Here is a 13,603-nt window from a genome sequence, read left to right on the forward strand (position 1 = left end):
TACTTTTGATGCAGTAATGGTCTTCTTTCATTTCTTTCTTTTTGAGGTATTAAAAAGGTCTTAAAAGTCCTTAATCGTCACTCAACTGTCATCTGGGGACCCCTCCAAAATCATGTTGGGACCCCCCTGGGTGTCCCGACCCAGAGGTTGAGAACCACTGATCTGTGGTGGGCAGTGCCAAAAAAAATGCTGGGTTTCCGGATGTGTAGTTCTTTGGCTATTTCGATTTGTAGAAGTGAAGACAGAGGAATAACACATGATGCACGTGCAATATAAAATATTAATATTATCCATATTATCCAGCAATATGAAAACATTAGTGCACCTTCACAAAATGAAAACACCATTACATTATTATGAATAGCATTAACCACATGAACCCCAGGCCCAGCATGCCTATTCTGGGGGGAACATTTGCCAAAAATAGCGGCAACGCGTTGTGAGCTTGTAGATCGACTATTTTTGCCAAAGAGATTTGGTGTGGACAGAAAAAAAAGCAGTACAAGAAATGTAGGTTTTTACCGTTTTACTGAGAATAGATCGTTTAAGTAGGCTACATGGGGATTACATCAATAATTATGAATGACAGATGTAGTAGAAGGGTGCAATTTATGACAATAAGGCAGAGAGATGTTTAGTTTTTTTTTTGTAGCCCACGTTTGTATGTGAAACAGTAGAATTAATAAAAAAAAACTTCTCACTTATTTTGTCTAGTAATGTATTATTCTGCTATTCTTTATGTATTATGCTCACATAAGCTATTCAGATGGGGTAAAGTAAACAGTGTCAAGGTATTTAGGCCATTCACCACAAATCAGGATGTTTACATTGATTGAAATATGAGCGCATGTGTCTGGCCTTTTGTTCTGGGTTTTCTTCCTTGCATTTGGAGGCTGGATCACTGAAAGAAAACTACAAGTGAAACCCCGCCCAGTGGAGTGACCGCAGGAAGCATCTGTCCCATTGGTTAGTGCCTATCACTGCCGGGTCATAGTTCACCAATGCCGAACCCGACGCCGTCGGACTTCACGTTAGTGCGCACGCGCACTGAGTGCACTGCACGGCACGCGCATCAGCTCCGATGCTTATTTCTCTCACACAACCTGGCAACACTCTGTTTGTCTAGTTTTCCTCGTCGCTTCCAACGGATTAAAAGCTGGAGACTCTCAGTGACGTCATTGATTGTTAGAGTTTATCAGGTAAAGTTCATGTTGTATCTTCTTGTTGTTTTCACTACAGAATGTGTGTTTGTGTTGAGAATGTTACTGCGTCACATATTAACCCACACCGTGGATAAGGACAACAAGCTAAGCAGTTAGCATAGTGTGCTAGCATAGCTGTAGCCCCTTTCGGGACCCTGTTTACCTTTTTTGTATTTGTGAAGGCGGTATCCAGGGTCCCTTGTCGCTCAAAGCACTCTCTCTTAAAGTCGCGGGTACCACTGTCTCGTCTCGGGCTAATAGCTCGTCGCTTGGAAGTTGCAGAGATTTCTCAAAGGTACCAAAAAGAGCAATACTAACGCGCGGTTAATCTGCATTAATGCGCTCGGATCGGCACTGCCGTTTAACATTTTTAATCATTTAGTAAAGCTAAATGTCCTCTCTCAAACAATGCTCCACTTCCCATGTCCCGCCTCCCCGCGTTGTGATTGTCATGCAAGCATGTAGGAGCTCGCCAATCAGAGGCAGTACTGTAGGACCATAGAGGTATGCGTAGGACGCGCGCAGCTTGTCAGTCACAGCGGGGAGGCGGGACATGGGAAGTGGAGCATTGTTTGAGAGAGGAAATTTAGCTTTACTAAATGATTAAAAATGTTAAACGGCAGTGCCGATCCGAGCGCATTAATGCAGATTAACCGCGCGTTAGTATTGCTCTTTTTGGTACCTTTGAGAAATCTCTGCAACTTCCAAGCGACGAGCTATTAGCCCGAGACGAGACAGTGGTACTCGCGACTTTAAGAGAGAGTGCTTTGAGCGTCAAGGGACCCTGGATACCGCCTTCCCAAATACAAAAAAGGTAAACAGGGTCCCGAAAGGGGCTAGCATAGCTGCTACAGCAGTCCTAGCAGATCAAATGTGTGTTGTTGGAATGTGTTGTGGAATTCATGGTCATTGTAGGAGGTTTTACAATAACATGACTGTTGTTTTGATTGATTGAATATTTTATTAGGCAAAAAAATGTAAAACAACACATTTACATTTAAACTACTTTGTCTAACAGGTCCGGTCATAAAAGTCCTTGCGGACTTGTTTCCAATGAGGGCCTTGGTATTCAATTCATAGACATATATAGTGGCATCACAGTTCGAATATCATTACACAAAGAAAATAAAAAAAACAGCAAGAATATATATATATATATATATATATATATATATATATATATATATATATATATATATATATATATATATATATATATATATATATACATACATATATACATACGTATAATACTATGTACAACAAAAGAAAAAAAAAAGGGGGGGGAAAGATATGTACAAGAACAGGGGGGGGGGGGTCGGCTGTCTAATGTGAAAATGGTACTACCTCCTCTTTTGGCCTCCTGAAAGGTGATTTTTTTAAGGCTCTTTTAAATGAGCCCAGCGAACTGCATTTTTTGAGGGATGGGGTTAGCCCATTCCAATCCTGGGTGGCAGTGCTGTAGAAGGAGAATTTGCCCATCTTTGTTTTATGGGTGGGTGGTACCAAATTGTTGTTAACGCTCCCTCTGGTATTGTGACTGTGGGTGTCACTAACCTTTGGGAGGTATTTACTCAGATATGCGGGAATAGGGGGCATATCGGGCAAATTTTCGTTTACAATTTTGAAGGCCAGTCCCATTTTTAGTTGTTTAACCCTGTCTTCCACCCTGAGCCAGCCTAGGCTGGCAAAATGGGTGGGAGAAAGGTGGGTCATGGGCCCCAATCCGAGGAGTAGCCGAATCAGTTTGTCAAACAAGTCCATGTTTTACTGAATGAACTGAATAGCAAGGGTAGCCACTCCACTGACACATGCCTTCTCTATTTGAACGACTCTATCAAACAAGATGTCGACAAGGGCAAATATTGCGGCATGGTCATGCTGGACCTCCAGAAGGCCTTTGACACCGTTAATCACCCAATTATGATCAATAAGCTCAAAGCAATAGGTTTGATGACACGTCAGTGAACTGGATGAGATCCTACCTGGAAGGGAGGGAGCAAGTGGTGGAAGTAAACGGCACCCAGTCCCCTCCCCTCCCAGTGACTTGTGGTGTTCCTCAAGGAAGTATACTAGGACCTCTACTGTTCCTGATATATATGAATGATATGTCTTCAGCTTGCGACTGCAAACTGTTCCTGTTCGCAGATGACTCGGCTCTGCTGGTCTCGGACAGGGACAGGCTGCGGGTTGAGAAAACTCTCATCACTGAACTCAACAAGATCTGCATCTGGCTCTCCGACAACAAACTCTCATTACACCTGGGTAAAACTGAATCCATCCTCTTTGGGTCCAACCCTAACCTTAGCAAGGCTGAGAGTTTCATGATCAAAGTGGGGGAAAATGTTATCACAAGAAAGGAGGAAATTACCTACCTGGGTTCCATCTTGGAGGCAAACCTCTCCGGTGACAAAAACGCAGAAAAAAACGATAAAAAAGGTCCACAAAATAACACGGAGGATGTGGAGGATTGATCGTCTAGTCAATAAGAATACTCTGAAGATTCTTGTAGGGGCCCTCATACAAGGTCATTATGATTATGCATGCACTTCATGTTATCACAACACCTCCAAGGCCTTAAAAACAAGGCTCCAAACATCCCAAAACAAACTTGTAAGGCTACTTCTTGGCCTCAATTACAAAACCCATCTAACCCATGCCCATTTTGCTAGGATTGGATGGCTTAGGGTTGAGGACAGAGTACAGCAACTTGCTATGGGCCTGGTCTTCAAGATACACCACAACATTGGGACCCCCCTGTATTTGTCAAAATACTTCCAAAATGTTAATCAAGTCCATGATCATAACACCAGAGGCAGCTCCACAAACCATGTTCAAACCAGATTTGGCACAACAAAGGGAATGAACTCGTTCTCATGCTATTCATCAAAAATGTGGAATGCCCTAACAAAAGGAGTAAAGGAGCGTAAAACCCTACTCACTTTCAAAAATGCCCTAAAGATACACCTTCAGGAGGCTGCAATTCAAAAATGGCCCCTGTCCAAGTCCTAAACCTACCCCATGTCCTAACCTAACCTACCCCCCCCCCCCCTCTCTCTTTCTTCTTTTGTACATATTTTTCACTCTTCATACCAGTAACCTGTAAACTGATTGTATGACATTCTGTATAGTAGTGTGTATATCTGTCTGTCTCTTATATGTCATCATGATTTGTGTGCATGGGGATCTCATCTTAAACAAGCTAAGTGCTTAACTGAGATATCCAGTTTAGTAGACCTTGTATTGCGAATTTGTACTTCCATGTACAGTTATGTACTGTCATGTACTGTTCTCATGTCTTACTAAATAAAGTACATCAATCAAAGCCACTAGCCATGGATCACACGACGCTCGTCCGTCCAGAGCGTCATGGCGGATCTTCAACCTGCTTTTTGCTCTTTCTCCATTTACAGCCCGTACATCTACATAAACATTCACATTTCAATTATGAAGTGCTGACCTCATGGCCACGGATGTTGCAATTTACATCGGGTGGGTTTTAGTACCCGTATCTTCCGTATTGTTCAATAAAAAGCATTTTAATCAGATCGGTGGCCATTTCCTCTGAATTGTCTCCATATGCTTTCAACTACGCGACTCTATCGGTTGGGAGGTGTATTGCACCCTGATATATTATAACTTTGTGAGAAAATGGCTGCCGATCGAATTAAAATGCTTTTTATTGAACAATACGGAAGATACGGGTACTAAGACCCACCCGATGTAAATTGTAGCATTCGTGGCCATGAGGTCAGCACTTTTTATTTGAAATCTGAACGTTTATGTAGATGTACGGGCTGTAATTAAATGGTAAAAGTGCAAACACCAGGTTGAGGTTTCATCATGACTGTCATGATATGACAGTCATGTTTCAGGGTTAGGGTAACTACTAGGCCTAGAATTAAGCAAGATTACATCAGAGGGTGAGCTTTACCGTGATTATTGGCACACCAGTGATTGATTGAATACTTTATTAACAGTTTGTAAAATGAAAACACAGGAAAGTACAGTTCAATAAAAGGTCTGCTAAGAGGATTTTAAACCCAATAAAACACTAATGCTTGTTTCCATTGGGGTCCTTTGTACTTAATTCATCAAAGCATGTAATGACAGACACATTTACAATACTATGCAAAATCATCATATAAACGAGTATTAATCAAAAAGAAAAATATGTACATTAAACATTCTGGGGGGGGTGGTGCCCTCAGGAATGAGGCGGAGCCAAGTTCCGCAAGGAAAGAGAATGAAAGAGAAGGAAAGATTGATATCTTCTTCAATAATTAAGCTTTTTGCTTTTATTCAATGTAAATTAATTAGTTAATAGTAATTAATGTAGCCTACATCAGTGAATCATTCTCTGACACTGCTTCTGTTTCTGCTCCAGATATTGTTCTTTCCAACAGCGACATGATGGAAAATAACCTCTGTGTGTTGTTGGAATGTGTTGTAGAATTCATGGTCATTGTAGAAGATTTTACAATAACATGACTGTTGTGACCTCATTAGGACCTACATTTAACACAGACATTTATTAACATGAGCTGAATGCTAACAGTAGATGGGGATGCTAACCTTCCTGTTAACCAGTGTTGTGCCTGAACGCGTTCAATGAACGATCGTTCATGAACTCGTTCGTATTTTGGGCGAACGTGAACTGAACGTACTGTATATCCGCTAGATGAACGTTATTGTGAACGCGTTCATTCTGGCGTTTGTGAACGGCGTTCTCTCTTCGTTCAAACTTCGTTCAAGAGTGTCCCAAAATTCCATGGTTACATCGGTTTGTCATGTTGTATTTCATCCTATTCTGTGTTTCCGAGGCGTCTTGAACGCACCATCAGACAAAAAAAGAGAAAAGCAAGGCGGCGTCTCACATTCATGTGCGCAGCGCGGAGACAGACTCCGAGTGAACAGTCTCATTGCAGCGACAGCTAGTGAACAGCACAGACAGTTACGGCCACTCGGCCAGGGCGAAGAGCTGACACTTTATCCGCTCTGCGAAGCTCATTTCCCGGCCACAAGCATTTGGAAGTTGACTTGTGTCTCTTCCAAAGTATCGGTGTTGTTTCCTTGGCTTCACTGCCGACAAAATTAACTTGAAGCTGGGCTGAATTAATAAAGTAAACACCGCGGAACGGCGAAATGAGTTTGGGATGTTACAACAACATGTCCGGACCGTGGCTGATGCGTCGTGCACCGTAGCCTACAGCCGACTTTAGGACGGTAGCCCCGGCCCCCGAACCTCTGAATGAACGTATTGTAGTCTGGACGTCCGACCCGACTTTATTTTGGCATTAAAAGTGGACTTCTGCACCTGGCTTTTGATGTTAACAGTGTCATACACTCACTTTGACAAGCCCCCAGCCCCCCCGCCAAGATGAATGAAAAATTAAAATACCATTACATTATTATGCATTACATTAGTATTAACCACATGAACCCCAGATGGGGGGAACATAAGCCAAAAATAGCTCACAAAAAAAGCTCACAACGTGTTGCAGCGCGACGCGTTGTGAGCTTGTAGATCTGCTATTTTTGGCAGAGAGAAAAAAAGCGTCCAAGAAAAGTAGGCCTCCCACCAAGATGAATGAAAATCTTTAGAAAATAGCAGATCTACAAGCTCACTGTGTCGCACCGTGACCTGTTGTGAGCATAGAGGTATAGGTTGTGAGCTTGTAGATCGGCTATTTTCCAATAGCCAAAACTTAAATAGGGCTGAAGCGATTCATGTATTTGCAAAATCTACATAGTAACTAGTAACTTCAGTTTTCAAATAATTAAAAATAAGTACAATATTTGCCTCTGAGATGTAGAGTAGAAGTAAGTAAGTACTGAAAACTGCTAATACTCTAGTAAAGTAAAAGTACCTCAAAATTGTACTTAAGTACAGTACTTGAATAAATGTACTTAGTTACTTTACACCACTGGAAATAATAAATATAGGGTGCTTTGTGTATGTACACCAGAGAGGATATAATGTATAAGAAAATTAAATAAATAACATTGGTTTTATAATGTATTGGATAAAAAATAAAAGTATAGTAATAATAATAAATAATAGATTCGGATGCATCCTGCTCCATATACAATACAATACAATGCACTGCTTTTCAGTTAATCATTCAAGTTTGAGACAATAAAAATATGCGATTAATAAGCGATTAATCGCGCGATTAACTACACAAATCATGCGATTAATCGCGATTAAAAATTTTAATCGCCTGACAGCACTAATATATATTGAAAAAAAAGAACGAAAAAGAACTGAACTAGTTCATTTTTTGAACCATGAACTTTAGTTCAAAATTTTGAATTATGAACTGAACTTTGAACTAGTTCATTTTAAAATTTGTGAACTGAACTTTGAACTAGTTCATATTTTAAGTGAACTTTCCCAACACTGCTGTTAACAACACAACTAAAGCTATTGCAACCACTCCACATTAATCCTTAGTCGTCCGACGGACAACTAAGACTTTAATCTGCTTATCCTTAATTGTTAATTACTAAAAGCGGACAACCGTCGTTAATATCGAGCCCTGTAATAGCATGTAGTTAACTCATTGACACAACGGTGCCGGGTGTCGCTGAGCGCTGCGTCGCTGTTATTCCAGTGCTATAATTGTCTAAATCCTAGCCTATTTAGACAATTATATTATCTAAATAGGCTAGGAAGTTCAGCAAAAAAACGGATGAACATGTGATTGAATGGAATCAGTGTAGAGGGTCCTCATCTGGAGATGTTTGATACCTCAGTCTCTTTGAAGAGATGGATGGATGAGGGACAGAGTCAGGACACTACATTTTAAATCCTGGCCCCAGAATATGACATAAAGTCCCAGTGGTCTACTGTGCATTTTTAAGGCTACTTTTTTGATATGTGTAAACCACATTGTTACTTAAGATAAATAAATAAATACATGATTACATACGGGTGCTCCTAATGTGTTTTGGTGCTCCTTAATTTTTAGATTGGTAGCAGCAGTCCTTCCAAGTAAAATTTGAGCCCTGTCTGTGACAAATTCTTTAGAAGTGTCTTTGGAAAGTCTTTTAAAAGTATCATGAAAGTCTTCTAAATGTGAAAACTACCACTGTATTGTTGAAGCTCTTCAGTGATCTTCTCTGTGGTATGTAAGGTTGATGAATGAAAACTAAATGTGTTTTATTCTATTTTCCACAGAGCACCACAGGGAGAGATCTACGCTATCAAGAGAGATGGCCTCCAAAAGATCATTAACATGGTCAGAGGAACAGCGAGAGATGGACCAGAGACATGGACTGTTTGATGCAATGCTGCAACCTGTAGTAAAGTTGTACAGGATAGGTATGTACTGTTTTATTAACTGGATGTTTCAACTGACTACTACAGAGAGAAGTCTGTATTTACAGAATCATATATTTATAGTGGTCGATCTACAAGCTACGTGCTATACAGTATTTTAAAGACAGATCTCTTTAATGTTGCTTAAAGTTTTTAATAACCAACAGCAAAGGGTTGCAAAGTAGGCAGTGTTATTGTATTAACACATTGACTGTAAGGAATTAATGTATTAATTCATCATCCTTACCAACAAAATAGGTAGTCACTCAACACTTCTGTTAAGGGTTAGGGAAGTCGGGAAAGCCACTGAAATCTACACTTAATGTACACTCACTTATCATCGCTCCAAGCGGCTTGGGGAGCCTCCTCTCTACTCACTCTGTGCTCCCCCTAAAGCAAATGAACATTTGTTATGTGAACCATTTCTGATTCATGCTGGAGTGCAGAGGAGGCAGACGTTAAGGAATTGGAATTTGTCTATTGAGTTGTTCTCCCCTGATGTTCTCCCTCCTCTCTCCTCCTTCTAGACCTCACTCTACTTCCTGTGTGTAAAGAGGAGGTTTCCCCTGAACAGCAAGAGAGGAGCCCCAGTCTGGTCCAAGTGAAACTAGAACCTCCACAGACTAAAGAGGAACAGCAGGAGAGGAGCCCCAGTCTGGTCCAAGTGAAACTAGAACCTCCACAGACTAAAGAGGAACAGCAGGACAGGAGCCCCAGTCTGGTCCAGGTGAAACTAGAACCTCCACAGACTAAAGAGGAACAGGAGGAGATGCTTCTAAGCTCAGGGGAGGCTGGAGGGTCATCGATGACATTATTGGAAGTAAAAAGCAAAGATGATGATGAAAACAGAGAGACAGAGCCTCAAGCCAGCACCTCAACGGAACACATGACAATACAAGCATCACAACCAACTAGTGATGACCAGCTCATCTCTTCACACTGTTCTGATTCTGATACTGATGACAGTGATAACTGGGGGAACAGGGATTATGAGTCAGTTGTAAACACACTGGAATCACACAAGATGCAACTTGTGGAAGGACAAAGATTGTCTTTGAGCAACAAGCTGTCCCAGAACCCCAAATCGTTAAAGCAAAAGCCATCCAAGAGGAGTCAAAGAGGAAAGAAAACAAATAGTTGTGATCAGTGTGGGACAATGTTCATTAGAAAAGATCATCTCAAAGTTCACCAGAGAATACATACAGGAGAGAAGCCCTACCACTGTGACCAGTGTGGGGAACAGTTCAGCCAGATCAGTAATCTCAAAGATCACCAGAGAATTCACACAGGAGAGAAGCCTTACCACTGTCACCAGTGTGGGAAAAAGTTCAGCCAGAGCAGTAGTCTCAAAGCACACCAGAGAATGCATACAGGAGAGAAGCCCTACCACTGTGACCAGTGTGGGAAAGGGTTCAGCCAGAACGGTGGTCTCAAAAATCACCAGAGAATTCATACAGGAGAGAAGCCTTACATGTGTGACCAGTGTGGGGAACGGTTCCGCAATAGCAGTCATTTCAAACTTCACCAGAGAATTCATACAGGAGAGAAGCCCTACCACTGTCACCAGTGTGGGAGAGGGTTCAACCGGAGCAGTCATCTCAAACTTCACCAGATAATTCATACAGGAGAGAAGCCCTACCACTGTGACCAGTGTGGGAGAGCGTACGGACATCAGAGCACCTTAAATAAACACATTCAAACAATTCACACTGAATTGAAGCCTTTTAGTTGCAAATAGTGCGAGAATGGTTTTAATCGACATGGGTTAAAGTCTCCTCACATCTATAGAGGATTTTCTGTTGTCAGCTTTGTAAAAACAATATTTTTTAAGTGAATTATTTCATGGACACTCCTTGTCAAGAAGACACATTTAGTGGTTACACTTCCTCCCTTTGAAGACATTAACACATTCATTGCCAGGTATTAATTAATTAATTCATCCGACACTGCCAGCGGTTTTACCTTATTTTGAGTTTTTGACGATCCCCATGTTTTCTTATTCAACCCTGATGTAAACAAACGATGTCTCGGTGAAAGGACAAGTCTCTCTTTTTTCCACTGGAACAACTACATTGTAACCACGATCGTCCGTACTGTAGTTAACGGCAGTTACATATGGTTCATCTTGGCATCATGGCAGCCAAGATGGCAGCCACCGGTTTTGCTCGCAAAGCGTCGCGGCAAACCTTTAAGGTATTCAGGCACTTTTACACGGATAAAGCAACAAAATTGTTAGGGAAACCACGGGCAACAACAACAGCACCCTCGTGGATTGCGATCAGATTTTTAATATTATGTGTAGGTTTGCTCCAGTTACGGCATCTCATGCTAAACAACAAGCTGAGAGAAAGCTTCTACTTACCAGCGGAGAGAAGCCAATTCCTACTGTTTTCTGGGCTGTCGGAAAACGGACACGCAAGGACTCCTTCCAAATGATCTGCCACAGTTTTTCCTTTATTCTCCTATGTTGTTGTTGATGACATGTATTATAATTTGTTTATGCTATGTTGATGAATTGAATACGTAGGACCACAATGAACCTTTTAGCATTAAAGGGATAGTTCACCCCCCAAAAATACGTTTTTCTATCAATGTGTAGGATCAGATGGAGCCAAATGTTTAGAAGAGGTAGCTATTCTTACAAATGTATCTTGAGTAATGAGTCATTTCTGTAAATTACATGGATATGAACTTGCCCTAACAATATTGCAGTAATTGAGGTTTAAATACATTAAACCAGGGGTCTTCAACGTTTTTCCGCCCAAGGAACCCCTATCTGAGAGAGATGAAGCAGGGACCCCCACTATATATTGCCTACAATTGTGTTGCAGATTAAACCTTTTCATAGGTGTTGGATTCATGTTAATGTGTATTTTCAGACATTTAACCACTTAAACTGTCCATGCTTAGTAAACTTGACCTTTCACTCTGTACTTAGTCTGCTCTTGTTTTCCCCTTTCTTTGCGGAAAATAGACGATCTTCAAGCTCTAAACGTCTTGCAGAACGAGGTGTTGTGAGCTTGAAGATCGACTATGTTCAGCTAAAGTTGTTCTTAGAATAGGGATGCTAGGGTTCAAGTGGTTAATGTAAAAAACAATTATCTCATCACACAAAGATTTGGTTGACCCCCTGTAGTAACTCTGAGGACCCCCTAGGGGTCACAGACCCCCTGTTGAAGACCGCTGCATTAAACCGTAATAAAGGGTTAAGAGGCAAGCCTGATTAACCAAGCCCCTGATTCTTCTGATGATACTTAGTGATGGTGTAACTTTGGTAACTGTACGTATGGTTGTCAATGTCCTACTCTAACTTTGATATCAGCTTGGCAAAGGTTTACTGTGGAAAAGTGGAAACATTTCACGTTAAAATCTGGTACAAAAAAAACACATATTAGTCAAAGACAGATCCCACAACTTTGACCTTTCCCCAAATACATTCCTTCACAGGTTAGTTAACTGTTACCAAGGAAACCACTTAACAATGTCGTACTCTGTTAAAAAGTAATTTTACCAAACTGGAGAGATATAAGTTTGACCTTTAAAAAAAAAAAAGACTCCCCCACGTTTTGATCACAAATAGAGAACTGTGCAAATTGAATGAAGGCAGAATGAGATTCACAGACTACTTGCAAGTGGTCTGACTACAATGCCAGACCACTGCAATGCCAGTCCTTTGGAATGGCCACACATGTTGGGTGGTACCATTCCAGGCACTTGGAGCATTGTACCATCAGATCCGTGCTGTGGTGGAAAAAGTACTCAATTGTTTTACTTAAGTAATGTAGAAGTACTCCGTTACAAGTAAAAGTCTGGGATTCAAAATTTACTTGAGTAAAAGTACAAAAGTATTAGTATCAAAATATACTTAAAGTACCAAAAGTAAAAGTACTAAAAGGTTTGAAAATAGCAGATCTACAAGATCACAACGCGTCGCAGCAAGTAGCCTAGGTATAAAATAGGGCCGAAGTGATTGATGTATGTTTTATAATATAATTTATATTGCAAATGCAAAGTAACTAAAGTTTTCAAATAATTGTAGTGGAATAAAAGTACAATATTTGCCTCTGAGATGTAGTGGAGTAGAAGTAAAAGTATAGACAACTGGAAATACTCCAGTAAACTAAATATATAAGTATAGTATATATAAGTAAATGTACTTAGTTACTTTACACCACTGGCTCCGTGTTATGTGCTGTACGCCAAATGCAGTACACACGGATTCAGATTTTTTTGGTCATCTTTATTTATTAATTTTTTGGTTGAATCCAATTAAAAATGGTCCTTTTGATAATGACTTGAATAGCTGTGCCCTCCATTCTGCCTTCATTGAATTGGCACAGCTCTGGTTGCATACCTTTGCACAATGTGTAAGCAAAGGCCAGAGCAAAGACCCCATAGTTGCTTCCATTTGTTTGCTGCTGCACAGCTGGCTGCAGAATAGTGGTGGGGAAAAAAAGTTCATTTCAGTGAACGAACGATTTAATTCACGTTCACGGCAATGATTTGTTCAAATGATTCCTTCACATTCTCGTTCAGTAGCGCTATTTTCTAGTGTTCAAAATTGACTTGAGTAAAAGTACAAAAGTATTGGCATCAAAATATACTTAAAGTACCAAAAGTAAAAGTACTAACATATTTGAAAATAGCCGATCTACAAGCTCACAACGCATGCGACGCGTTGTGAGCTTGTAGATCTGCTATTTTCAAATAGCCTTGGTATAAAATAGGGGCTAAAGTGGTTCATGTATGTTTTATAATGTGTAAAACACCATCGCGGTCACGCGTGAACGTAACAGTTTCAGAAAGTGAACTAGCTCGTTCACGGCAAATGAACTAGTTCTTTTGAACGAATCGATCATGAACGACACATCACTACTGCAGAACATCCAAATGGGAGGACTGTGACCTGACCAGCCAGGACAGTGCCTGTTTAGGTGCATTGTCCACAAGTTACTGACTGTAAACCCAGTGTGATTTTTCGAACATTCGAACATTGAAGAACTGAACGAACTTGCCATTGGGAGTTAGCCTGGCATTGGACAGACTGATAACGTGGATTCACTCTCACGTTCCTCCC

General features: G+C 40.8%; 1 protein-coding gene across 1 annotated transcript; it reads left to right on the forward strand.

Annotated features, from left to right (window-relative positions):
* Positions 1-1,106: 1,106 nt before the first annotated feature.
* On the forward strand, positions 1,107-10,142 carry LOC311051654 (uncharacterized protein; the record flags this gene model as incomplete). Its single annotated transcript, XM_084066238.1, has 4 exons — positions 1,107-1,199; positions 8,386-8,529; positions 9,054-9,950; positions 10,033-10,142. Exons 2-4 carry the CDS (start codon positions 8,421-8,423, stop codon positions 10,140-10,142), a joined length of 1,116 nt encoding a protein of 371 aa, XP_083922364.1. The 5' UTR covers positions 1,107-1,199; positions 8,386-8,420.
* Between the last annotated feature and the right edge of the window lie 3,461 nt (positions 10,143-13,603).

The sequence above is a fragment of the Gymnoscopelus microlampas genome (genome assembly GCF_963454915.1).
Source record: "Gymnoscopelus microlampas genome assembly, chromosome: 9".
In the NCBI taxonomy this organism is placed as follows: Eukaryota; Metazoa; Chordata; class Actinopteri; order Myctophiformes; family Myctophidae; genus Gymnoscopelus; species Gymnoscopelus microlampas.